Source organism: Protobothrops mucrosquamatus, unplaced genomic scaffold, assembly GCF_001527695.2.
Source record: "Protobothrops mucrosquamatus isolate PMUCROS unplaced genomic scaffold, P.Mucros_1.0 scaffold148, whole genome shotgun sequence".
NCBI classification, from domain to species: Eukaryota; Metazoa; Chordata; class Lepidosauria; order Squamata; family Viperidae; genus Protobothrops; species Protobothrops mucrosquamatus.
In genome coordinates, this window is record NW_015386513.1 from 457,674 (window position 1) to 485,579 (window position 27,906).

General features: G+C 47.8%; 1 protein-coding gene across 1 annotated transcript in view; it reads right to left on the bottom strand.

Moving 5' to 3' along the window:
• Positions 1 to 25,815, bottom strand: part of CACNG3 (calcium voltage-gated channel auxiliary subunit gamma 3) — a 73,279-nt gene extending 47,464 nt beyond the window's left edge. The window contains exon 1 of the mRNA XM_015813253.1: positions 25,605 to 25,815. Coding sequence (XP_015668739.1) covers positions 25,605 to 25,815 — 211 coding nt within the window. The remainder of the gene's footprint in view (positions 1 to 25,604) is intronic.
• Positions 25,816 to 27,906: the final 2,091 nt, after the last annotated feature.

Here is a 27,906-nt window from a genome sequence, read left to right on the forward strand (position 1 = left end):
TTCTATTCTATTCTATTCTATTCTATTCTATTCTATTCTATTCTATTCTATTCTATTCTATTCTTTACCAAATTGGAAGGTTGTAGAAACTGATGAAATATCTATAGAAATATGGTTCACAGGATAAGAATGAATAAGGTTCTAATCAAATTATACCATTAAATTTGGAGAATTACAAGGGAATCTACATCTAGTATCAAAGAAAGGAGGCTTAACCGAGCAGGCAAACGATTGTATAACATCCTTAATTTCACCAGATAGCAAAATAATATATAGGAGCATCCAATGAAGATCAGAGCCCTCCACAGAAAGGGAGATGCCAGGTCTTCAGTCTGGGTTGAGAAAAGGCCAAGGAAGAAGAAATATTGCTGCCAATGCATGCTGGATTATTATGAAATCAGCCTGGGCTTTGTTGGTTCTAGAAATGCCTTGGATGCGTTGCTCACCTATGTGATGCAGCATGTGAGAATCTTGATATCCTCTTAGGAAACATGTAAACATTTCAGGAAGGGACAGTCTGGATGGAACATGGCAAAATTGATTGACTCCAAGTTGGCAAAGCAATCAGACAAGTCTCTTATTCATTCAGCCCAAATGCAGAAGGCATATGGAGGGAAGCTCAGGTGATGAACATGCTTTATATTTAAACCTGGAGGCAGAAATTCCACAACTTGGATAAGGCTGCACTTGTCTGATAGCTGAAAATGCCAACAAACTCTAGTAATGAAAATCAAGGAGCACTAGTATTTTAAAAAAATACTTAACTAATAGGGGTACCTGTCTCAGTAACTGACAGGTAGTAGTAACTGTGAGGGATCCAGGTGTCCTACTGGACTACAGGCAGTCCTCAACTTACGACCATAATCTAGCCCAAAATTTCTGTTGCTGAGACAGTTGTTAAGTGAATTTTGCCCCATTCTATGACCTTTTTTGGGCTCTCAAGCGAAATGCGGGGGGAGGGAAGGTTTTGAGGGAAGCAGAAGGGCCTTTGTTGAACATTTCTGGAGCCTCTCCAGAATCCCCACAGACCGAGAGGCCTCCAGGGCAAAAACTGTGCTGCCCATGTCCCTTGTTCTTGATCCCCCGAGGGGCACTGAGGAAAGATTTGAACATCAAAAATTGAACGGCCTCGTCTCCTTCTCCCAGGAGCATGGGAGGCTCCTTCGCATTTTATTATGTGAAGGGAGCAGAGTTTGCCTGTGAAGAGAAATCCTTCTTCCAGATTGGGTTAGGGTTTCAGGGGAAAGCAGGCAGGGCTGCCCTGGGATTGAGGGTGTCTGAGTGAGAAGAGCAAGTGGGTGCCAAGACATGCGCTGGAGCGCCTGGCCCTGGTGGCTCTTCAAAGCCTTTGCCCGCCAGAAAGCAGAAGGAGGCACGCAGGCCTGCTGTCCCTCGCAAGCAAAGCAAGAAGCAATGGATGGAGACTGAAAAAGGAGAGAAGCAACCTAGAACTGAGGAGAAATTTCCTGACTGTAAGAACAATCAATCAGTGGAACTGCTTGCCTCCAGAAGTCGTTGGTGCCCCATTACTGGAGGCTTTCAAGAAGAGACTGGGCAGCCACTTGTCTGGAAGAGTATAGGGTCTCCTGCTTGAGCAGAGGGTTGGACTAGAAGACCTCCAATATCCCTTCCAACTTTGTATTCTATATTATTCTGTATTCTGTTAGTGATAGAGCTGTTTTTTCTGTATGGGCACTTCCCCCGATTTTTGATGCAGTTTTTAAACCACAAAGATAACAATAATTCAAGGGTGCTCCAAGGCAAAATGCATAGAAAAATATACTTCTGCCCAAAATATTTTGAAAATAATAATTGTTTTGGTATGCCTTTCTTTTCTAAAAATGCAGATCGATGCAGAAATCGTAAGAAAGAGGAGAGCTCACAAACTATTCATTTCAAAATAAATCACTGATTAGAAATGCTAAAACAAAACAAGAGGTAATGCAGTGAAATGCTGATTGTCCTGAGCAAATGAAGTGAAGCTGGGATAGATTAACCTTGACACCAGGTGAACCTGAGGTCTAAATTCCATCTAGGGTGCATGTGCACATTTGAGGTACATCTGCTTTAGAAAGAGTGTCAGGGAACCAAAATCAGGGTGACTCCATTTCTGTGCAGAGTTTAGGGCAGGCCACACAGATGTCCTAAAGCTGGTCTTGGAGACAACAGTAGCTCTCCTTCCGCCACCAAACTCCAAGTCCAGGCAGAAGGAGACTTAATCTTCCCTGGGATCATGGTCGAGGAAACCAATGGTTGGAAAGTAACCAAAGAGAGAAGCAACCTGGAACTGAGAAATTTCCCAACAGTGAGAACAATTAATCAGTGGAACGGCTTGCCTTGGGAAGTTGTGGGTGTTCCCTCACTGGAAGCTTTTAAGAAGAGACTGAACTACCATTTGTGTGAAATGGTCTAGAGCAGACATATCAAACTCGTGACATCACGTGACATTGCTTTTGGGACAGTTTTGCCATTGCCGGCAATGGGGTGGGCGTGGCTTCCGGATGACGCTTCCGGCCCGCAGGGCAGTAGTTTAACACCCCTGGTCTAGAGTCTCCTGCTCAAGCAAGGGGGTTGGACTAGAAGACCTCCAAGTCCTTCCAACTCTGTTATTCTATTAATTCCGTTAGTTCTCTGCCTTCCCTCCCCATGCCTCAGTTGAGATTGTCAACATCTCTCCCCTGGAAATCCTCCTCTTAATGGGTAGCCACTGCCCTAGAAAACAGAAATCACTTTCAAAATAATCTTGGCAGATTAGGTAAAAAGTAAAAAAATATAGAATCAAACTGAGCAGAGATAAATGCCAAGTATATTCATAAATGGAATGTATAGGTAAAATGAGAGATTCCTTCGTTAGCAAGAATTCTTGAAAAAAGAACTTGGAATAGTGGCTGATGGTAAACTGAATATGAGCCAACCATTTCTTGTGGTTGCAAAAAAGTCAAGTACCATTGTAGGTTGCATGAAATTATTGCAAATATAGTTCCACTTTGTTTTGCATTGGTCATACTGAACTGAATATTATTGAATTCTGTTCACACACTTAAGAAAGCTTCCAATAAACTTGACAGGGATGAGCAGTCAGGATTATCAGAGAAGAGCACTGTGAAGTCATTGGGCATGTTTGAGAAGAGAAGAGAAGAGAAGAGAAGAGAAGAGAAGAGAAGAGAAGAGAAAAGAAGGGGAGGGGAGGGGAGGGGAGGAGGAGTGAAGATCAAGAGAAATTACGAGATCTCTTTTCAAACATTTGCAGAGCTATTCCATAAAAAAGATCCTGTCATCTCATGGTTCCACACTGCAGGACATGAAATAATGGATTTAAGCTACAGGAAACGAGCTGAATTTTTGGAAAGCCTTCTGATCAGCAAGAAAAGCAGGATGGTGGAACCCATGAGCTACAGAAGTGATGGCCTCAAGCACCTCTTCCAACTTTGCATCTCATAAGGCAAAACAGCTGTTGTGTAGACCAACCTGCCAATCTTTGGAAAGGTGACATATAAATATAATAAGCAAACATAGAATATGTTAAATAGAAAAAGAGACCGAGATGCTTAATGTTGTTCTGGAAATCCTAGAAGATAGAGATGACTAAGATTTCCACCCCATAACTTGGATCGAGGCCATGGCGTTTATTCCCCAATGGCAGTCTCCGTGGAGACCACGGGCTAAGGCCCAATCACAGCATGCAGGGGGTCAGGTGTAATCCCAAATGGAAGAGAGCACCCCTTTCCCCATCCTTTTCCTTTCTCCTAGCTGAGCAAAGAGGCGATAGCAGAGCCCAACTGGTGATGGGAAACAACCCCCCCCCCACTTGACTTCTTTGCTCCCCCTGCTGGGTTGACCGAACCCCTGCCCTGCCCTGCCCTGCCCTCTTGCAGAGTGGAAGGGACGCAAGTCATCCTAGCTGGCAGGGGTTTCTGGCTCCCTTGTCCCAAGGATGGGGAAGGGACCCCGAGATGTTGGTCCTTCTTCTCTGGTGGCCTTTGCAGCAGCCAAAGCATCATAGAATAGCTTTTAGGAGCCCTGCCAAGATGGCTGAGGCTGGAGGAGAATGTGGAATTATCTGGTCTGGCTTTTCCTGGCATCTTTTCCTCCTCCTCCTCCTCTTCCTGCAGCCACTCAGACAGACAAGCAAAGATCGGATTAAATACCCAATCCATCTTCAGTTCAAGGCCAGCTTTGCCTCCTTCCCTTCTAAACAGCCTGGATGTATGTGAGGCACGTGGGCCCCGGCTCTGGCACAGGCCTGCTCTTGTGCCTGGTCTTTGGCAGCTGCAGAGGCGGCGGCTGTCTGCCTGCCATGCACTGTGGCTCCCTCACAGAACTGAGCATCTCTTAGCCCTCCTGGCAGCTTCCCAGCCAAAAGAAGTCGCTCCCCTTGGGTTGGGGTAAGGGGTGACCCGGACTGCCAATCGCAGCAGCAGCAGCTGCAGAACAAGGGGAGGGGGTGGTGGTGGTGATTTCATGTAGGAATAACTCAGCGATTCCTGGCCCTCTAACCCCTCGCTCTGTTCAGGCAAGGGGAAAGTAGCCAAGCTGCACCACAGGATGCAGGTAAAGCCACACTGGATCAGCAGTAACTGCCCAGCCAGCCTTTCCCAAATTCCAGAGATGCCTCAGGATCCCCCCCCCTTGGTAAGCAGGAGGCAGAAAAAGGAAGAAAGGCTTGCGGGCAGAGCTTCAACCCCAGCGTCATGGCCAACATCTTGATATTTTTGACCATGTCCTGCAGGCCTCCCTGGTGAGTAGGATATGCGCTTATCACCGCTGATCCCCAGCTGGCCCCATTCACTGGGCGTAAGACCAGTTTTAAGGAATGGCTGGAGAGGGTCTCGCTTAACCCATCCCAATTAGCTGATTCATAACAGCCATGAAAACATCTTCTGAGCTTTCCCATATCTTTACTATGAAGCTTTTTTACTTTCCTCTTGCTTGGAGAATCCCAGGATGCCTGTCAGAATCCAATTATATTTCATTTCTAGTTATCGACTATGGAAAACCCCATTTCTGCCCTCTCTGGATTCTGTCATACTACGAAGGGGAAGGGGGATGAGCAAAGGGGTTTTATGGCTCTCACTTCCTTCATCACAACCTCAAAGGGACTGAATGTGGATTCTCACCAATGGGACTGACCATAACAATATGGCCATCGCCTTTCATCTACTCCTCTCTGAAGTCTCCCTTTTGCCAGCAGTGAGGGAAAAGGGGGGGGGGGGGGAACAAGGCAAAGTCTGGAGTCTGGGAAAGGAGAGGAGGAGGATCGTCACCCGGAAGAACTGTGGGGTGGGGGAGCTGCTTGAAAACACTTAAAACATTGAAGGGTGGGAGAGAATTCCTCAGATCCTGTCTAGCACGCCTACAATCATTTTCTCTTAATAAACATGCCTGCTGGAAAAGATATTCCAAGAGTTCTGTATTCTTAAGATGTAAAGTGAGGTGGGTCCTTACAATGCCCTTATCAGTATTCAGTCACCTAAACCAGGTGGGGCAGCTCTTCAGATGGGAGCATGACCAAGCTGGATGACCATGGGTGCCTCAGACAGGTGGAGGTCACCTTTCCTTTTTCCCACCCCACCAAGTCTAATGGCTCCCCCCCAGACACGTTTTGCCTCCTGCAGCAGCAGCCCTGAGTGTCACTCTGTGGCGTAATCCCAAGAGAAGCATCTTTTGCCTTCAAGGAGAGCCAGAGGACAGCTGGCCTCGGGGACTCCCTCTCGCAGTGAGCCTGAAACGGTTTATAATGAAAAGCTTTGGATCTTTGGTCTTAATACTTCTTCCTAAAAGTCTACACTGCACGGTTATTTGTAATGCTAAAGAAGAAAAAGGAGTTGCTTCAAAAAAGTAATTATTTAATGTCGGGCAAAATTTATCCTAGCAGCTTTAAGCATGTATCTCCAACGGTGTCTTTTGTTAATGCATTCTAGGATTATACTTAGCAAAATGTGTTTTAATTTCAAATTTAATTTTTAAAATTCTCCGGCTTTCCAATCCTTTTGAGTGCTTTTTTATGTCCACTGCGTGTGAAAAAAAATACTCCCATTTCACGGCATTTCCAAAATGTGTTACTGTATGATTTGTCCACCTTGGAAATTATGGACAGAATTGTGTACAATCTGTTAAAAAAAAGTTTAATATCAGTTTATACAAGCTCAGAGGAAAGCCCCAGCACCAGCTGCAGAAACAACCCGGACTCACAAAAAAATTCTTCTAAGGAGCAGTTGGTGACCCTCTCCAGGCTCATCTGACGGGCCCGAACCGAGAGGCTAGTTTCTGATGAGACCTGATCGGAGGGCACTTAGACAATTTTGAATATTTTAAAGTGTCATTTTAGGAATAGGTTGCTGAAAAACAGGTTGACCAAAAAGGAATTCACAATTAAGCCCTCGTGGGTTTTGTCCAAGTGACACATGCTTGGCCATGAGATGGGATGGGGTGTGTGTGTGTGTGGTGCATCATGTTTTACTTAGGTTGAATAAGGCAGTTTTCTCAACAACCCCAGAACCCCATGATTGAGGAGATATTCAGCCTCTTGTCTTCTTCTCCAACATCTTTGGCCTGGGAGAATGGATTAAAGCAGTGGTGGTGAACCTATGGCACGTGTGCCAGAGGCGGCACTCAGAGCCCTCTCTGTTGGCATGCACGTCGCCGCCAGCAGCAGGTCCATCAGGCCGCACCGCCGCCCAGAGCAGGAGCCCCTCCCAGCACAAAGGAGGTGAAGCAGCCGACTAGCAAGCTCGAGTAGAGATGGTAGAGCAGAGGTCACCAACCATTGTCGATTGGCGGACTGGAAGAAAAGGGAGGGGGAAGCATTTTACATGCGTGCATGCACGCACGGGGCCACGAGCATGCACATGCTGCAAATGGGGCGGGGTTAGTGCCTGCTTGATACTAGTCCTGCCCCGTTCTTGCATGGTGCAGTGCCTTGTATCTGCACCCTGTGGTGCGGCGGCGGCAGTTTTTGCGCCTTGCAGCATGGTGACCCATTTTTGCGCCCCTGGTTTTTGCGTGCCAGAGGCGGCACTCAGAGGCGACTCCCTGCTCCCCCCTGAGGGCACCATAATGCTGACACTTTGGCACTTTGCAATAAATAAGTGGGTTTTGGGTCGCGGTTTGGGCACTCGGTCTCTAAAAGGTTTGCCATCACTGGATTAAAGCATGAGGAACCAGCAACCTTCAACCTTTGCAGTCCTACAGTGTACAGTTGGTGTGGCTTCTCCTTATGGAACAAAGAGGGGAGAGATCTGCAGATCTACGCAAAGATCGAATATCCGGATAGCAGTCAAGCGTCACAGCACAACGTATCACAACCATCTGGCAAGAATACGTCCCATGCCAGACACCCCTCTGCCCTAGAATCCCTTTGTACATTCCTCAGCTTTCATCCCATCCTGCTTCTTTCTACCATTTTCACGCCAATGTTTGTGAGTTTGTAGCAGTCATGGCAATCATATCAACCACAGTCCCCTTATGGTAGTACTGGTTGATCTATCACATCAGCAGCCGCAAAAGAAATTAGGTGCTGGAATCCTGCCTCCTATGGTGATACGCAGCTGCGTTGCGCTGGTAGAACTTCTATCCCTTCTTTTGTTTCCTGAGTCAGAAGCAGGGGTAGCTAAAGGGATCAGTTATCAGAGCAAAGACAGAGATAAAACAGCCTCTGCTTGACTAGCATCCATTTTGTGGCATGATCTGACAGCAGAAGAGAGTATCGATGGCCTGCTGTAGACTTCCCTACTATGCAGCAACTCTCCAAATGTTCCACCTAGGCCATCTTGGCTAGGAAATCCTGGAAGCCAAAACACTCATCTGGAAGCTGCCCAACTTGGATCAAGAGGCACGGGTTCCATTTGTCAAGCTTTAGTCAGGAGTCGGATTTGTGAAAGGGCTGAAGAAGAGTGTCCCTCAACATGTGTTCCTGTTGCAGCCTCTCCTCATGACGAACCAGAGCACGTCCTCTCTCCTGGGGAATGGTGGCCCAGTTCCTTCAGAAAAGAAGTGGCAGGACTGTTGAGAAGATAGTTCCAGGGAGAAGATCCTCGTGAATGAAGAGCAGAGGAAAAAGGATGTCCTTCACTGGTCCTTGGCAAGCAGCGCAGCTGAGTTCAGCTTCCTCTCTCCTGCTGAGAGTCTGCTCAGGGATGAGGCATGGGCACTCCTTTACCAAGATCAGTCATAGGCACCGCAGTGGCCTAACCTGAAATTTTCTTTCTGCTGGAATGGCTACTTCCTGTTGCTCTTTTCTGCTCCAAAGTCCTAACAAAATGTCAAAAAGCTCTGGCCTGCCTAATGGCTGAGTCTCCCTTACCACCTATCTTTAGTACCCAGAGGACAAAAAACATTTTGAGTAATAGGGAAATGATAAGCCAGGATAATTGTGCTGTTTGCTCATGATGTAAGAAAGGAAAAACCTTCTGGGATCACACACACAGAGCAGAGGCTTAAAGAGGCTACGTACAAACTTTGTTTTGAAATGTGGTCTCTCTTGCAGCTTGCCCATGCTGGGCATGGTGTCTCCAAAGAAGGTGTTAGCAGGAGTTGGGATTCATGGACCAGGATTCCCAAAGGATGCCCGTGAAGGCTCTGGGAACAGAAAGGTTCCTTTTCTGCTCCTTGGTTCTTTCTTGGTCTGCAGAAGACCCCCTGGTGTCCCATGGACACGGAGCTGCTTCTCCAGCCTCCTGCCATTTCTGTGCTCACAGCTCTGCAGATGTGAGGGGTAGGGAGGTAGCCCTGCGTCAGGCTCCATTTCTGCCAGCCATTTCTTCTGGCACCAGCAGAATTCAGTGTCAGGTCTTAACCTTCATTTCATCTGTAGATGTGGTAGGGTGGAGGACAGCATTTGTAGGGTCAGGTCTGCTAAGTTGGCTTGGCACCTCACAGGCATCCTGCCATCAAAGGCTAGAAGGGGGGAGGACAGATGGAAAATAAAGCTGTGTGTTTACAAAATAGGGAGGGGCGAATGACAGGTGATAAAGACCCGAGAAGCTTGGGACCTGAATCCAAGGCCAGGCACCCTGAGAAAAAATGTTGATTACCCCAAAACATCTCAGCATTCTCAAAACATCTCAGATTGCAATCGGCTGAAGATGGACTGGTCACAGGGGGACGGCTGGGATGAAGGGAGACCTTTCTGTATCTTTTGAGCACGGGAAAACCATAGCTAGCCTGAATTTACTACAGCCAACATCTTTTTAGTAAAAGAACCTTTTGCTTCAAACTAATGGAGTCGAGGGTCTTTCTTTCCTAAGGGATCAGATTGAGGCAGGTCTGACATGTATTATCCGCTGACTTCAATATGAGTATGAAATGAGGTGGGAAACAAATCCTGAACATTTTGAAGATTATAGGGTCTCCTACCAGTTTTCAAACAAAATGTCACAGGGTATTCTTCCCAGGCCTTAAGGCTGGCCTGAATCTGAAGCTCTGCAATGCCCCCTTGATTGTAAGTGAATCCACCTCGCACACAAAATGATTAACACTTTAACTTCTGAGTCTGCAATTAACGGGAGTAATGCTGATAGTGGTCACAGTTAATGAAATGTGCAATTGTGGCCGTCCTTATTGAAATATCAATCTTGGTGAGTTCCCTGGTCCTTGTTCCCAAGAATGAACTCAAATGGCCAAGGAGCCCTTTGCTCTTCACGTAAGAGCAATTCATTTCCCAGTTTGTGGCTTGCCATAATGTCTGAATTTCAGATGGTGTAATGAGAGCTTAGATGCTATGTTTTCTTATAATCACAGACAGCTGATTATTGAGCCATTGCTGAGTTCTGCCAATACATATGAAGAGAGGAATTAGGAAAGACCCAGTGAGCAGGCAGGATTTTATGCTTAGCCCAGCATGATGCTGCTTGATCAAAAGGTTCAGTCCAGCTTCCTGCTGGTCCCTCACATCTCTTCCCCGCCCCGCCCCCCTCCCCTCCCCTCCCCTCCTGAAAGCTAAGATCCGTATCAGGTTGTGACTAATTCTAACCAAGCAATGCTTGATAACTGGGATTTTCTAGTGTAGTAGAGCCAGAGAGTAGATAGTGCCTTAGTCTAAGAGGTAGATGTGACATTTTCCTGTATATTAAAAAGTTAAAACTCAAATTAATATTTCAGGATCCTTAACCCCCGAGAGGGGCAACTACAGAACCAGGAGGAAACTGGGTATGTCTAGTTTAACGAAGAGAAGGACGAGGGGGGACATGATAGCAGTGTTCCAATATCTCAGGGGCTGCCACAAAGAAGAGAGAGTCAACTTATTCTCCAAAGCTCCTGAAGGCAGGACGAGAAGCAATGGGTGGAAACTGATCAAGGAGAGAAGCAACCTAGAACTAAGCAGAAACTTCCTGACAGTTAGAACAATTAACCAGTGGAACAACCTGCCTCCAGAAGCGGTAAATGCTCCAACACTGGAAGTTTTTAAGAAGAGACTGGATGGCCATTTGTCTGAAACGGTATAGGATTACCTGCCAGAGCAGGGGGTTGGACTCGATGACCTCCAAGGTCCCTTCCAACATCATCATCATCATCATCATCATCATCATCATCATCATCATCATCATCATCATCATCATCATCATCATTATTAAGAGAAGGCTCAAGTATAAGGTCTCCTTGCAACATCCTTCTCCTGTAGCAACTGTGTCCTTCCAGAGACTTGATCTTCAGGAGTCCCTTCATGTGTACAGGCAACAACCAACAGTGCTGGAGAGGCCTACACACAACAGTCCAAGACAACATTCAGGAACAGTTGATGTGTTTCCTGCAGCATAATGGTAAACTGCTTCTAAATGTTGGCTTGAGGTTTCTACCAACTGCCTTCTCTTTGTGGGCTGTTGCGGCCATGGCAGCATTTTCAATACCTGGGCATGGCTACTGGTGCTCTTGGAGTTTTGTGCCCATACTATGCACTACCAATGTTGGATGATGCCACCACAGTCTTTTCTCTCCAGAATTGCACCAAATACTGTATGGGGTTGGATCTGGGGTAGTTTCTCCCCACTGTTGTCAAGGGTGAGATGCAATGGATGTAGATTCTTCCTGTGGGCTGCAACCCTGGCACTGAAAGTGTGTAGAGCCCCCCTCCCCCCAATCTGCCTCCCCAGAAAAGAGGAAGGCAGAATCTGAAAAGTTGGGCAAAGAAGATGGTCTTCTGAGAGGGCAACACATTCTGCAACCAATGTGGAAGATCTACTTGACCCGAGGGGAGCTTTATATAGGATTGAATTGGGTTGCTGTTTGGAAAAATCTCCGGTATCCTTAAGAACAAAAAAGAAACAAAACAGCTTCCTGCACATGATTATCAATTCTAGCGTATCCATTTCCACATATGCTAGATTTCTACATGCAAGGTAGTTACTTTTTTAGCCTAAAGGGGATTTAACATTCAGTCTCCTATAAGATTGAGCTAATGGTGACCACAACTTCCCCATCAGAAATCTCTCCACATATTTAGTGAATTGGGGGCAGAGACAGCGAAGAGTCTGTACTTGGAAAGGAATCTTAGTGAGATGAGCAAAGGCTGGCCCACCGCTGACAGAATAAATCTGTCTTCTTAGTCACAGACAGCCTCCCACATCCCTCAGCTTCCCTCCCAGAGGCTTCATTCAAGCAAAATGTCTGATTTAATCTCTAGCCTGTTGCAGCAAAAGCATTCTCATCAGGGACTCAAAGGGTGCCTTGCTTATAGAATTTTCCCAAACTACTGGACATCTTGTGCAATCTCACTCGTTTTCATGTGCACTTCCTGTTCCTGGCCTGTGATTTGTTACATACAGGTAGTCCTCAACTTACAACAGTTCATTTTGTGACCATTGAAAGTTACAACGGCACTGAAAAAAGGGATTTATAGCCGTTTTTCACATTTACGACCATTGCAGCCTCCCCAGGTCACGTGATCAAAATTCCGATGCTTGGTAACTGACTCATACTTATGACGGTTGCAGTGCCCCAGGGTCATGTGATCACCTTTTGTGACCTTCTGACAAGCAGATCAATGGGGAAGCCAGATTCACTGAACAACCGTGTTACTAGCTGAATAACTGCAGTGATTTGCTTAACAAGCAAGGTCACAATTTCACAAAAGAGCAAAATTCACTTGACAAATGTTTCGAACAGCAACAGAAGTTTTGGGCTCGCTTGTGGTCGTAAGTTGAGGACGACCCGTATATATCCTCCTGTCTTAAAACAGGCTCTTCAACCTTGGCTGGCTAGGGAGTTCTGGGAGTTGAAGTCTTAAAGTTGCCAAGGTTGGAGATCCCTCTTCTTAAAGTCTACACCAGGAGGACATTTTTAAAAAAACATTATTATAGATAACTGAATTACACCTTCAACTTACAACTGAGACTAGAATTTCCTTCGCCAGGTTAGCTGGTTGTGAAGGGAGTTGTGCCCAATTTCATGGCCTTTTTTGCTACCGTTGTTAAGCAAATCACCACCGTCGTCCAGTGTGTTGGGTTGTTGTTAACTCAATCTGGCTTCACCCATTGACATTGCTTGTTGGAAACCTGCTAGTAAGATTACAGGTGGGGAGGACGCGACCCTGGCATGCTGCAACGTATCAGTTGCCAAGTGTCTGAATTTTGATCATGTGACTATGGGGATGCTATAATAGTCGTAAGGGTGAGGACTGATTGCAAGTCAGCTTTTTCAGTGCAGTTTTAACTTTGAATGGTTGTAAGTGCAATGGGGTACCGGCATTGAAGACGAATCCCGAGTCCTGCTGGCCGAGAAAGAAATCCACTGTATATTCATTTAGGTATATTCACATACATATACACAAACATGCACTTTCTTTTTATTTTTTTTTATTTTTTTTTTGTATTTTTTCACACTATTTGAAAGACCACATCCCAAACTTCATATCAGTCTATAAGGCCAATAACAGGAATATTGAGCAAAAAATGTATTGGGGATAGGAGGCTCTCATCTCAGAGGAATCGAATCAGCAATTTGTAGACAATCTATCAAGGGAGATATGCTGTCTCTAAGGAGCAAAGATCAAAGATGCAACTGAGGCTTACTAAAAAATTAAGCCCACAGATTATTATCCCTTTCTCCTCTTTCATGTGGGGACAAACAGTACAACAAAGAACCTGAAAACAATATCAAGAGACTGTAAGCAGCTAGGCATGAAAGCCAAAGAGATTGGGGTACAGATGGTGTTTTCATCTGTACTTCCAATGAAAGGTCAACATCCAATGAAGGGAATGGAGGATTTTAGAAGTAAACCATTGGCTTAAAGGGTGATACCAATAAGAGATATTTAGACTTCTAGACCACGATCTATATTACCCTCATGAAGGACTTCTAGCAGGGGATGGGCTACACCTCATAAGAACTGAAAAGAACTGGGAAACAACTGGCTTGGCATATATGAAGGGCTTTAAACTAACATTGGAAGGGGAGGGAGACAATCTTTAGGACTGAATTCCATGCATAAACTCCAAGACAACCAATCAAGTGGTGAGAAGGAAGTGGAACTCAGATACAAAACAGGGATGTGGGATGCAAACACAGGATCAATCAAAAAGGATTCAGATGCCAATTCATTAATGCTCAAAGTAAGAGGAACAAACAAGGCAAACTTGAGGTCCCAGTATAGGAAGGCAAGTATGATATTGTTGCCATTACTGAAACTTGGTGGGATGGAATCCTTGACTGTAACATACTGATATAAGGATTCAAATTGTTCAAAAGAAACAGACCTAACAAAAGAGGAGGTGGAGTTACACTATATATAAGAAATAACTATTTCTACAGAAATACATAAAACTTTTAAAGAAGAGACTGGACAGTCACTTGTCTGAGATGGTATAGGTCAGTGATGGCAAACCTTTTAGAGACTGAGTGCCCAAAAACTGGCATCCCTGCCCCTCCCCTCCCCCCCACCTGCCCGCAGGGCCACTCACCGCCTCAAGGGCCCACCACAGATCGCCCAGGCAGCCTAGCAGCGCCATGGCGGCCACGCCTTCTGCCCACGCCCTGCAGCATCAACTGTGTGGGATGGGGCATCAGGGCAGAATCTTGTCTACGCTGCCTGGCTGCCATGTCCTTGGCTGCACTGCTCCATGTGGCCCATGCTTGGGGGCGACTCTCCTCCAGGGGGCTGCTGGTGAGGAGGGGGTTGTGGGGGGAGGCGAGGCTGGGGCAACGGCACGTGTGCCCACAGAGAGGGCTCCGAGTGCTACCTATGGCACGCGTGCCATAGGTTCGCCACCACTGGTATAGGTTCTCCTGCTTGAGCGGGGGTGGTGGTGGACTAGGTGACCTCCAAGGTCCCTTCCAGCTCTATTCTATTCTACGAAAAAACCCTCTTGAGTGTCTATAGGTTAATATAAGATGGAACGACCTTGCCATACTACAGGCCACCCAACCAAACAGAGGAAACAGATGAACTATTTGCTAATCAGTTAGTTAAGGTGTGCAGGAAGCATGCTACGGTAGTAATGGGGGCTTTATCCTGATATCAACTGGAGCTTAAAGAGGTTCCTGATAAACCTGCCATCCCAAAGATAGAGGAGGGAACCAGAGGGTCAGCTATACTGGACTTAATTCTTGCTAACAAGGTTAGAAAAGGTTGAAACTGCAGGAAACTTTGGGGGAGAATGACCATGTCGTATTCAATTTAATGCAGACACAAGCAATAGAACAAAATCAAATTAATGTTAGACTGTAAGAGAGCTGATTTCAACAAACCGAGAGAGACCCTAGGAAGGATTCCATGGATGGAAATCATAAAGGGGAAAACAACTTGAAACACTGAGGAAAATCTGAAAAATAAAATTATAAAAGCCCACCTAACATAATATCACTGAGAAAGAAAAACAAGAAAACCCAGACAAAATGAGCATGGTTGCATAAAGAACTCTCTGCTAAACTGAAAGACAAAAAGGACAAGTATAAAAGGACAAAAGAAAAAAAAAAAATAACTAAGGCAGAATACCAACACCTAGCCCAAAGCTGCAAAGATGAAGTCAGGAAAACTAAGGCTCAGAATGAAGTAAGATTTGCAACAAATATAAAAAAGAATTTTAAAGGTTTCTTTCAACATGTAAGAAATAAGAAAAAAAGTCAAGGAAATGATTGGTCCACTAATGGAAAAAGATGGCAAGGGGGTCATAGGTAACAGGGAGAAAGTGGAACTGCTTAATTCATCCTTTGCACCTGTCTTTATGCAAAAAGAAAATATACCCAACCTATAAAAAGCAATGCTGCAGAAGACAGAATAGAAATATATGTCAAAATAGGAAAGAAAATGGAAAGAGAACTCTAGATGAGTTCAAATCACCAGGACAAGAGGGATTGCATCCCGGGCTTCTGAAGGAACTGGCAAACATGGTCATAGAACCACTGAAAAAAAATCTTTCAAAGATCCTGGACCATTAGGAAACTACCAGAGGACTGGAAAAAAGTTGATGTGGTTCCAATCTATAAAAAAAAAATGAATCCAGAAAACTACAGACCAATCAGCTTGACATCAATGCCTGGGTAGATCCTGGAAAAGATAATCAAGCAACGCATTTGTGAGCACCCAGAAACAAAACAGGCAAGTAATAGAAGTAGCACATGCTTGTTAAAAACAGATCGTGTCAGACAAACCTTACTGCCTTATTTGACAAAGTGACTAAATTAGTGGAGTAGCAAAATGCAGTGGACATATAGTATACTTGAACTTCACTAAGGCATTTGACAAAGTAGATCACAGCCTATTTCTTGGTAAGATAGAACAGTGTGGAATAGATAGCATCACCATCAGATCAATTTGCAGTTGCCTGACCAACTACAATCATTGTGTAATCCCCAATGGAGCTACATCTACATAGAAGGGACATGCAATGGGGTACTTCAGGTCTAGGGGCAGGTAATCTTCAACATCTTCATAAATGATCTAGATGAGGGTATTGAAGGAATGTTCATCATATTTGCAGACAACACCAAGCAAGGGAGAATTGCCAACACTTTGGAAGATAGATTCAAGATTCAGAAAGATCTTGACAGGTTTGAACACTGGGCCTATCCAACAAAATGAAATTTCTGCAGTTAGGCAGGAAAAACCAAATGCATAGGTATAGAATAGGTACCTGGCTCAACAGTAACAACTGTGAGAGGGATCTAGGAGTCCTATTGGACAACCATGTAAGTATGAGCCAGTAGTGTGCTGCAACTGCCAAAAAGAGCCAACATAGTCCTAGGCTGCATCAACAGAGGAATAGCATGAAGATCATGGGAAGTGACAGTCCTGCTTTATACTGCACTGGTGAGACAACACTTGGAATCCTGCACCAGTTCCGGTCACCAGATTCAAAAAGATGCTGAGGCCCTAGAAAGAGTTCCAAGAACAACAAAAATGATAAGGGGTCTGGAGGCTAAATCATGAACACTTAAGGGAACTAAGTACGTTTGGCCTAAGGAAGAGAAGGGTTAGGGGTGACCTGATAGCTGTCTTCGCAGGGAAGAGGGCATCGATTTATGCTCCATAGCACCTGAGGGCAGGACAAGAAGCAGTGGGTGGAAGCTTGTTAAAGAGAGACCCTACCTGGAACTAAGGAGAAATTTCCTGACAGAGAATAATTAATCAGTGGAGCTTTTTAAGAAAAGACAGGATAGTCATTTGTCTGGAATGAAATAGAATCTCCTGCTTGAGCAGGGGGTTTGACTAGACTAGAGACCTCCAAGTTCACTTTCAGTCTTAGGATTCTATGATTCTGAGATAGAGAGGTAAGATACATGAGAGACAGAGGGAGGGAGGGAGGGAGGGATGGAACAGCTTGCCTCCAGAAGTTGTGAGTGCTCCACCACTGGAGGCTTTCAAGAAACCTTTGGACAATCAATTGTCTGGAATGATATAGGGTCTCCTGCTTGTGCAGGGGGTTGGACTAGAAGATCTTCAAGGTCCCTTCCAATTCTGTTATTCTGCCTCCCACCACCTCTGCACAATAACCTAAATCATTGTTAGCTCCACCTGCAGCTATTTGGGTGTGTATGTGTGAAGAGCTTTTTCCAGGACCTGGGCTCTAATTGCTTCTCCCTGGGAACCACTTCTCTTTCTGGAATTGCCTGTTTCCTTTTGGCACTGGGGCTCCCTGAGGTCTTGTGCAAATCTATACGGCTGTGTGGTCCTTGAGATGTGAGAAGTGGAGTTAAGTGGTACTTTTAATAAAAATGCCATCAAATTGACAAAGTTATGTTTTATTTCTTTGTTGATCAACTTTAATAGGCCTACTTTTTCCACCCCTGTATGGGGTGGAAATACACTGTGACCATATGTTGAGATTCAATTTTTTAAAAACAAAAGTTTAAGCCATAGTTTTATTTCCCTATGTAGAGAATATACATAGTTTAAGTGAAGCTTTAGAATCTATTTTTCTGCACAGGCTAATTTATAAAACCTAAATCTGCTTTCAATTTCCCAGTAAACTTTATGAAAAAGCCTACCTCTTTTTGGTCATCTTTATTTTCTATATTCTTTTGTGTTTTGTTAAGTTGCAAATAGATGCTGATACTCTCTCAATTGAATGTATTATAAAACTGATTTGAATAATAATAGAACTAATGCAACCAGCATGTAAAACCAGCATATACTATTGAAGTTAATTACAAAGTGCACCTATTTTCGAAGGACCTAAAGACCACGCCATGGAAGGACACAGAACTGAGAAGCAGCCAAATGAAGTCTTCTGAACTCTGATTTTGGCAGAATCTCGTGTCTGCCTAGTCCAGGGGTAGGCAACCTTGGCTCTTTTATGACTCGTGGACCTCAACTCCCAGAATTCCTGAGCCAGCATGGCAGGAGAGAGCTAGCTAGCCCAACTAAGCTGGCTCAGGAATTCTGGGAGTTGATGTCCACGAGTCATAAAAGAGCCAAGGTTGCCTACCCCTGGTCTAGTCCAAAGTAGTCCCACTTGAGTTCCATCCTTTTCCTTTTCAAGATCATGCTGGCTTTTTGCTCAGCCAGTCGATCTGCAATAAAACCGGTTTGTTTCCTGGATTGCACAATATCATGAATCATAGCCTAGCAAGCTGGCTGGATTTGCCATTCTCCTGAGCAGAAGAAAAGGCAAGAATTAAAGTGACATCCTCCTATGTGAATGCAGCTGGCAAAACAGGTGGTCTGAACCAGACTGTGCAAGAGGGGTTCTCTCAAGGTTGACTCCCCCCTTGACAAAGAAGCTAAGGGAGGGGGGCACGGGTGTGCTTGGAATGTGTGGGGAGCTGGGAGGAAAAGGAATTTAGGTGAGCCCTTTGCAGCCAGAGAAAACCTTATAACCCAAGGTCAGACCCTGAAGACTTTTGAAAGGTGCAGACTGTTTCCCCAAAATGAAATGCTTAACCTGGATTGGTGGACAGTGGAGAGTGGGCGGCCTGGAGAATGAAAAAGCGTTTTTTACTATGCTGCGTTTCACACCAGAAGCTTAGAACTGGCTTTGCTTCTTCTGTGCCTGTATGGGTCTCTCAGTAAAGTTTTACTCTTGGTCACAGGTCGGCAACCTGCAGCTCTGGAGCCGCATGTGGCTCTTTGAGCCATCCCCTGTGGCTCCCAGCCTCCTCTGCCATTTGCAGAGAGAGACAGAGAGAGGCACTTGCCTTCCCTTCTCTCTCTCTCTCTCTCTCTCTCTCTCTCTCTCTCTCTGTGTGTGTTTGTGTGTGTGTTTGTGTGTAAAAAAGAGAGTGGACTTACGGTGTTGTCTGAGGAGCTGAAAAGCTTACTGGGCGGGGCTCCTGCCTTGGCTGCATCTCTGCAGGAAACAGGAAGCAGGAAGGGCAGGAGAGAGCTAACTAGCCCAGCTATGCTGACTCAGGAATTCTGGGAGTTGAAGTCCATGAGTCATAAAAGAGCTGAGGTTGCCTACCCCTGAGCTTGTTGGAGAACAGCTTGAAGCCAGCTTGCCAGATAAGCAGAAGATCGGAGAGAGGGAGAGAGAGGGGGGAGAGAGAGAGAGGGAGAGAAAGAGAGGGAGACAGAGACAGACAGACAGAGAGAGACCCTTTTGATATCTAAAATGAAGATAATACTGCATATATCCTTTTTTACCTTTATGACACACACACACACACACACACACACCTATACCTATAATAAAGGTAAAAAAGGATATATGCAGTGTTAGCTTCATTTTAGATGTCAAAAGGGTTTTGCGGCTCCCAGTGTTTTGTTTTTGGTGGGAAACGGGTCCTCCGAGACCGCCTTCTGCCACAGATCACCTCCCACCGGCCGATACGCTCCCACAGAGAGGGCCTCCTCAGGGTGCCGCCAACCAGACAGTGTCGGTTGGCGACCCCCAGGGGGAGAGCCTTCTCTGTCGGAGCGCCCACCCTCTGGAACGAGCTGCCCCCAGAGATCCGGGTGATTCCGGATCTCCCCTCCTTCCGCCGCGCCCTCAAGACTTGGTTGTTTCAGCGGGCAGGACTGGCCTAGGGGGTATTTTAATTGGTTTTAACAAAATTTTAATAGAGCGGCCAATTCAAATATTTATTTTTAATTATTTTAGATTTGTATTTGGTATTTATGTGGGATTGTTTTAAACTGGCTGTAAGCCGCCCTGAGTCCTCCGGGAGAAGGGCGGGGTATAAATGAAAATAAATAAATAAATAAATAAATAAGTAAGTAAGTAAGTAAGTAAGTAAGTAAGTAAGTAAGTAAGTAAGTAAGTAAGTAAGTAAGTAAGTAAGTAAGTAAGTAAGTAAGTAAGTAAGTAAGTAAGTAAGTGGCTCTTTGAGTGTTTTGGGTTGCCAATACCCTGCTCTTGGTAAAGAAAACGGCCCAGGAGTTTCTTTTGCTGTGCATGCCAGTGGGATGGTTGACATGTTCATTGGACAGAGCAGATCTGANTAAGTAAGTAAGTAAGTAAGTAAGTAAGTAAGTAAGTAAGTAAGTAAGTAAGTAAGTAAGTAAGTAAGTAAGTAAGTGGCTCTTTGAGTGTTTTGGGTTGCCAATACCCTGCTCTTGGTAAAGAAAACGGCCCAGGAGTTTCTTTTGCTGTGCATGCCAGTGGGATGGTTGACATGTTCATTGGACAGAGCAGATCTGAAGAAATTCAGAAGGAATTCAGCTCAAATATTATTTCTCAAATAATGGTCTTGAGAACAGAACATTACTTTAGAGACAGCTTGTTGTAATAGTGAAGGTGCCAAGCTAGATACTGGGAGATGGTGAGTCCAGCCTTAGACATGAAAGCTCTCTGGGTGATTTTGGGCCAGTCCCTCTCTCTCAGCCCAACCCATCTCACAGGGTTGTCGTTGTGGGGAAAAGTGGAAGAAGGAGTATTAAGTAGGTTAACCACCTTGAGTTATTTATAAAACTAATAAGGAAATTAATAAATAAAATAAATAGATATGTTGCCTTTTCATCCACAGGGAGCCACAATCTTTATATGGCTCCATGGAACTGCTAGAGTCCATCCTGGGAACACCGTTCTTTATGGCAGGGGTGGGGAACAATGGCCCTTTTATGATGTGGACTTCAACTCCCAGAATTCCTCAGCCAGAAGGAATTCTGGGAATTGAAGTCCACAAGTCTTAAAGTTGCCAAGTTTGGAGACCCTGCTCTATAGAGACAGCAGCAACAGGGCGCATGGCTTAGGGATACCACATAACCATCTCCACCTGGGCAGAAGCACCGCTGAAAAGGGATGTGTCCAGCATGTACTGGACCCTGTGGCACAATATTCCCAGGTATACCCTTGTTGTTTAAGGAGGCTATGCCTGGCTCTCACAGCCAGCAATTGTTCATAGATCTCTGCAGAGCAGCAGTGGTACTTGATGAAACCTCATTGGGAAAAAACCTGTGGCAAAGCCCCCTTCCTCTGGCCCATCTTAGGAATGAGCAGGGGCAAATGCCAGCTGCAGGGAGCTACACCTCCACCTGCTTGCCTGCCTGCTGGGGAGGCTCTGGGTCCCAGCACCATCCCGGCTTGTTTATGGAAGCTCAGGTGAGCCGTGCAAAATCCTGGCCAGTTCCCAGCTCCCCCTTGCTCTCTCTCATCCTTCCAGCAGTACCGCTGCCCTGCTTTCTTCATTTCGCTGGAGGCAAACATGGCTTTCCAAGGATTGGCTCAGTGAACAGGCCACAAAACAAGCTGGTTTCTGAGGCAGAGAACAAGGGGAGGGGGTGCCACATCTTGCAACAGACCCCTGCCCTGTTGGCAACTGGCCTTTGCACGTCCTCACCTGCCCTTTCCAGCTGTCTGCTTGGCAAGAATCATTCTTCAGAGCACAGCTGCAGAGGCTGCCTCAAAAGTTGGCAACCCTGTTACAGCCCACAATAGAAGAAGCACCACCCAGCTTGCCCAATGCTGGACCGATATCCTTGTCTGCAGAACAAGCTCCTGAGCCTGGCTGGGACGCCAGCGGCCTGCAGAGGCTGCAGTGCCCACCTTAAGGCGGCTGCTGGTCCCTGGCAGAGACCCCCGGCAGGCCAACGTGGCCGGGAAATCATGTAGTGGGATTGATGGTGATTGCCTGCCCTGCCCTTCTCTTTCAAGCCTTCGGACGGGTAATTGGGAAGGCTGGGGCAGAGTCCGGTTAGGGAGAGCTGACAGACCTGAGGCGGAAGCGTTGGGCACTGCTCTGGGGAACACCTGAAAGTGGTTCCTAAATGTCAGGACTGAACAGATGAGGTAAATGTGGGAACATGAGAGATGAACCCCCTTTCATTATGTTTACTTTTAATTAAGAACATGTACAAAACATTATTTTTAGTCTCCACCCAACCTTTGGGCAAGCGGAAGGGAGACAAGTAAGAGAACCAGTTTGGTCTCGTGGTGAAGTTGCTGGCCTCGAATGCAGGAAGTGTTGAGTTCTAGTCCTGCCTCAGGCATGAAAGCCAGCTTTGGGCCGGTTACTCTCTTTCAGGCCAACCCACTTCACAGGACTGTTGTGTGGGGGGGGGGGGAATAAGAGGAGGAAGGAGTATTAGGTATGTTCACCACCTTCAGTTACTTCTAAAGCAATAAAGGCAGGATAAAAATCTAATCAACCAATCAGAGCCAAAGCTGCCCTGGGTTAAGGCACCGTTCGGACTTCCTCTGGATGCTCCTATCTGCTTCCCTGGGGAGCCTCCTACACACCAGGCTGCAAAATGGCAGCCGTTCACTAGTCAACAGCACAGCTAGGTTTTCCTGTCTCTCCTTCCCGCTATTTACTAGTGGCTCAGATTTCTGCCCCTCCCTCCAATCTGGTAGCCCTTGTTCCACTGTTCCTTGTTCTCCTCTGAGTAGCTCTAACCCTTGAACCTCCTCTGTTGGCACGTTGCCTTCTCAGGGCTGGGCTCTTTGGAAACAGTCTAGGCATAATTGCACAGAGCGCCATTCATAGCTTGGAAACAGAATTCCCAGTGCAGAGAGCTCTTCAGCGCCCACAACCCCCCCCCCCGAGCACCTGCTCCCACCCATTTCACCAGGAAGGCCCTTGGTTTCCTCCACAAAGTCACCCCTTCCGGTCTTCTAACGATCCTTCTGACGGACCAGCCCTGTCTCCAGCAGGCCCCGTGCGAGAGGAGATTTGTTCCCAGCCATAAGCAAGTGCCTACTTGGCCGATCAACAGCTGGCTTCCCAAATGACACGGTCTCTGAGCATATCTGCAGTGCTGTCCATAAAGTCATTCCAGCCACATGCACAAACAAGGCTGCGTTCCCACATTCTCATTCATGGCTCAATTTGGCTGGCTCTTTTCAGCCCCCTCTCCCCTCCCTTGCAGGCAGACAAGCCTTTCTCTGGAACAGGATTATTCCCCATTACAAAGTGCCCAACATGGAGACTAGCGAAACAGCCAGGAGCCCCTCGCAGCCAAGACAGAGGCAGACGGTGCCTGGTGGCCCCAAGAAACAGCCGTTGGAAGCAGACAAAAGTTCCCATCCAACTGCCTGGCCCATCTCACCCGGTGCTCAGCCTGGAGGCCTTTGCTTTGGATTCAGGCAACAGAGATGCCTCCCTCCTCCCTCCTGCCTCTTGCCAAATGAGACCCAGGGCTGTGTTATAGCTGGTGCAGCAGGTGTGATGCAAAGCCGCTTAGGTAGAAAGAGATGTACTGGTGATCTCACGATGACTGTGGTGCAGGGAGGTTTAGGGCTTGCAGTAATAAATGTTGTTTGTAAGCGGGTATGAAAAACGCAGCTGTGCCCAAGGGATCAGTAGAGATCCACTTCAATTCCAAAGCGTGAAAAGGGAAACACACTTACCTCCCATTCTAGTAATATAATGCTCAAGATTTTGCAACTCAAACTTCAGCAATATACAAAATGAAAATTGCCAGATGTTCAAGCCTTGTTCAGAAGGGACAGGGGTACCTGAAGCCCCGTGGCTAAAGCTGTGGAGTCATGGGGACGGCAAGGGAATCATAGCCCAGGAAGCAACAGTTAGAATGAAATGCAGAATAACTAAACCGCCCGAAGTTGCGAAAAGGATGTGTCTAGGTTGCACATAAAGATAAGCAGAATAAAGCATGAGAAATGTTGGGCTGGAAGCAATTGAAGTTGATTTTGGTTGTGAGAAACCACAACAATCACAGATAGGCTGATGACTAGTGGAGGGGAAGAGGATTTTTTTTGCAGATGAAGAGAGTGCAAAAGCCAGACTTTCCTGCTCAACGTTAATGGGAGGGGGGAGCATCATGCCAATTCAAAAAGGCAGAATGATCACACATTTTATCTCTCCAGGCACAAAAATGTACTGTGATGCTGACTATAGCACCGATAAAGAGACATTGATATTTGTGAGAAAAACTACAATAGATCTAGATCAAATATGGAACAGTGGAGACATCACACTGTCAGTATATCGTCAGGGCTGCAGTTTCCCCTGTTGTAACATATGGGTCTGTAGCTGGATCATGAGAAAAGCCAAACAAAGAAAACCGATCCTTTGAACTGTGGTTCTGGAGAAATAGTCGGGAATATGTTGGATCACTAGAAGAGCAAGCAAGTCAATACCAGATGGCGAAATAAAATCTCACTGCTCACCAGAAGAAGGAATAATGATGCTAAAGCTGAAATATTTGGACACATCGTGTGAAGGCGAGAATCACAAAAGACTCTGATGCTTAGAAAAATGGAAGAGGCCAAGTGAAGGCCAGGTGGCTGATATTATGACGGATGGGGGAGCAGGAGCTTTCAAGAACTCTAAGAAGTAGTTGTGGATGGACAATCTTGAAGAAATGATGCTTTGGGTCACAAAGACTTGGAAGCAATTGAATGACTGAACTATCCAAAACCTCCCCCCCAGGTGGGACAGGTGGGGGGAGAAGCAGCTGAACACAATGTGAGGCCCAAGTGAGGTAGACAGATTCTATTTAAAGACTCTGTTAAGAAAGAAAGCGACAAGTGGAATTACCTCTAACTCAATGGGAGCCATTCTCATCGTCACTCACTCTCTGGATGTGCTGAAGGATCTAATGCACCTCTACAGCAGGTTTGATACTCAGCTGGTTCTCTAAAGCTGCCCATGGACTTTCATGCTTTGGCCAGGCACGAGGGACTGTCATCTCGCCTCCGTGTCTCCCCAGCTAGTCTCCTATTGTGCTTCCTTGGCTGTCTTTGGGCTGAGTGCCTCCCCCTGCCCAAACATTCCTCTCTTGGAACAGGAGCCACTTGTAAAGATGGTTGGAAGGTTCTGTTTCACTGGAAACAGAGTCCAGTGGTCTCTGAGCCATGTGGTGGTGGCCCATGGGGAGGGGGCTGCCTCCATAAGAGCCTGTGGGAAAAAGCAGCCCTCTTCTCCCACCCTGATTCCTTCTGAATCTAGATGCATCACCTCCTCTGTCTGGAGGGTTTGGAAGGCCAGTGGGCAGAGGCAGGACTGCTTCCCAGAGGGGGATGTACACACACAGGCATGCACACACATATTGTACACGCACCTGGACAAGCATGTTTCAAGGCTCAGCTTTGGGGAAGTTGAGGCTGTCTGGCTCACAGCAGCCTTCCTTCCGAGGAACCCTAAAACAAAAGACTGCAACCTGCTTTGCCAGGGAGGCACCAAGCTGCCACGAGGGTCTTGCTTCAGACCTGCAAACCTGCTGCTCCACCTCTTCACGCACTCTGCCTGTTGTGTGTGTGTGTGGTGCCTGTTTGCGTGTAGCTGTTTGGACTGTGAGATTTCAAGTAGCTAACATACAGATAAAGGAATCCCTGCCTTTCCCGCAGATAGGAGACGCCTATGGGGAGGACTGGGGGAAGGAAGGAAGGAAGGAAGGAAGGAAGGAAGGAAGGAAGGAAAGAAAGAAAGAAGGAAGGATCTCTGGCTCACTGCATTTGCCCCTTTGTAACTCTCTCCCGCAGCAGACTGGCACGAAGGGGGAGCTGCCCAGGAGCCAGGAGAGAGGCTAAGCGCGTCCGCTGCCCTCCCTCCCCGCGGCTGCAGAGGCTGCGAGCCCCCCCCCCCCCTACACCATACAGCAAGTCTTGTCCGCAGCCCGATAGGCAGCCTCCGTCTCGGGGGTTCGGGCTGGTTTCGGCCGGACACGCGCGCGGGGGCAACAGGTGCAGCCCGGTCAGGAGCGCCTTCTCCGCTTCTGGCTCCGCGGGGGAGGGCGCCCGGGAGCGCCACGCCAGGCGGCCGGAGGAGGCCAGGAAGCGGCGGCCTGTCCCGCCCGGCTCCCCTCGCCCGAGCCGCGCCGCCCGCATGCCTACCTTCCAGGCAGCAGGTCCGCCACAAGCCCGAGTGCGTCAGGACTTCCTCGTTCTTCCGGCTGGTGTCGTTGTCGCTGCTGGACTTGGTCCTGCAGACGCCGCGGGAGTAGAGCCAGTAGTCGGTGCCCACCGCGATGGTCATGAGGCTGAAGGCGGCGAAGGCGCCCAGGGTGGTGATCAGCATCTGGACGCCGCGCTCACACATCCTCATCGCCGCGCATGGCCCCGCGGGCGGGCGGGCGGGCAGCGGCCAGCCGGCCGGCCGAGCCAGGCTGCGCTCAGCCCCGAGCAGGCGCCGCGCCGGCCAGCCNCCATCCCCGGGCGAGCTCGGCGGCGGCGGCGGCAGGGAAGGCGAGGAGGGCTCCGGCGAGCGCGGCGCGCGGTCTGCGTGTGCCGGAGCCAGCGCCAGCCCGCCCGAGCAGCAGGCGGCGAAGGGAGGCGGCGGCGGCGGCGGCGGCGCGGCCGGCGGGAGGAGGGAGGCAGGAAGCCCGTCACGGCAGCCCCTCCTGCGCCAGCAGCCGGCCGGCCCCGGGAGCCCTGCGCAGGCGGCGGGCGAGGAGCGCTCCCGGCCGGAGGGTGCTGAAACGGACAGCTCCCGCCCGGCCCCAGCCTGGAGCCGCCGCCCCGCCCCTCCCGCCCCTCCCCGCCCCTCCGCCTGCCCGGCTCGGGCTTTGTCGCTGGGGAAGGGGCGCCGGGCGGGCAGAGCAGTCCCGCTGCCTGGCCTGGGCTACCGGGGAAACTGGCAGGGGAAGAGCCGGCGGCGCCGAAGGAGGGAGGCTGCTAATCCCCCGGGACTTTCTCGCCAGGAGTCCAGCCCACGCCATCCCTTCCCCAAAGCGGGATCCCCCCCAGCGGAGCTGCCGCCCATTCAGACTGGTGCTGCTGGCTGCCATCTGCCCAAGTCCGAACACCCCCTGCGCGGCTTCTGTGGTTGGCAGGGACGGGTCAGGGGCCTCCCGCAAGACTTAACCAACAGGTAAAGGTCCAGTGGCGCCTCGGGCAAAGACGCCCACGGACTGGAAAAGCGAAGGGCAGCCCTGGCCAGAGAAGATTCAGCCAAGGCTGCTACAGCGAGCAGAAGTCCCCAAGTGGAGAAGCTGCTCCGGGGCCTCTTTGTCCCGCCTGTGTCCCAAGGAAGATCCATCAAATGGTGGAAAATCAGCCCGGGGTGTGGCAGGAGAGCCACAGTGTCCCCAGCCAGCCTCTCCTTTCCCTGGGTCAAGATTTGTGTGGCTGTTGATACATGGAGGTGAAGGAAGGGATTGGCACATGTTTAGCAACAGCACCACATCTGCATATTGTTTCCCAGCTCCCCCAGTTGCTTCTACCCTGCCAAGCCATGAGCAAACCAGTTGCCCAACACAGCAAGGTGCAGGGGCAGGCCTGCCTTTAAGAGCCCAGGATTCTGGAGCCAGGAAGAGCCTGGAAGAGCGGGGCATGCAGAGCAGGAGCTGAGGTCCTGAGGCCGATGGCTTCCCAATTAAAGAGGAAGGCGCAAATGGTGAGACAAAAAGTCTTGTACATCTATAGGAGAAGAAAAGGAGGCTTCAGTTGAGGAAAGGGATCCTTGAAAAACCCTGAGGCCTCACAGGGCTTTTCAGTGAGTGGCAGCAAGAGGAGGGCAAAGGGCTCCCAACCCCAGTGGTCAACTCCTGCTATGGAGAAATCATTTTAGGCTTGGCTTCGTGGAGCACATTTGACATTTGGATTTTGTTGTCTGTCTTGGCACTAGATGCACCCCAAGACTCTGGCAGTAAAATTAATACCACCAAGGACATACTAGCAGCTGAGATGAGAGGGCTGGAGACTAAAACATACAAAAAACAGTTACGGGAATTGGGTATGTCTATAATGAAAGAAAGGACCAGGAGTGACATGATATCAGTGTTCCAGTATTTGAGGGGCTGTCACAGAGAAGAAGGGGTCAAGCTATTCTCCAAAGCACCTGAAGGGAAGACAAGAAGCAATGGATGGAAACTAATCAAGGAGAGAAGCAACCTAGAACTAAGGAGGAATTTCCTGACGATTAGAACAATTAATCAGTGGAATGACTTGCCTCCAGAAGTTGTAGCTGCTCCCATCACTGGAGGCTTTTAAGAAAAGACTTGACAGCCCTGTGTCTAAAATAGTATAGGGCAGGGGTGTCAAACTGCTGGGCCCCAGGCCAGATGCGTCACGCCAAAACCACACCCACCCCATTGCCGGCAATGGGAAAAAAGTCACAATACATCGCGACACGTCACGTGACGTGGCGAGTTTGACACCCGTGGTATAGGGTCTCCTACTTGAGCAGAGGGTTGGA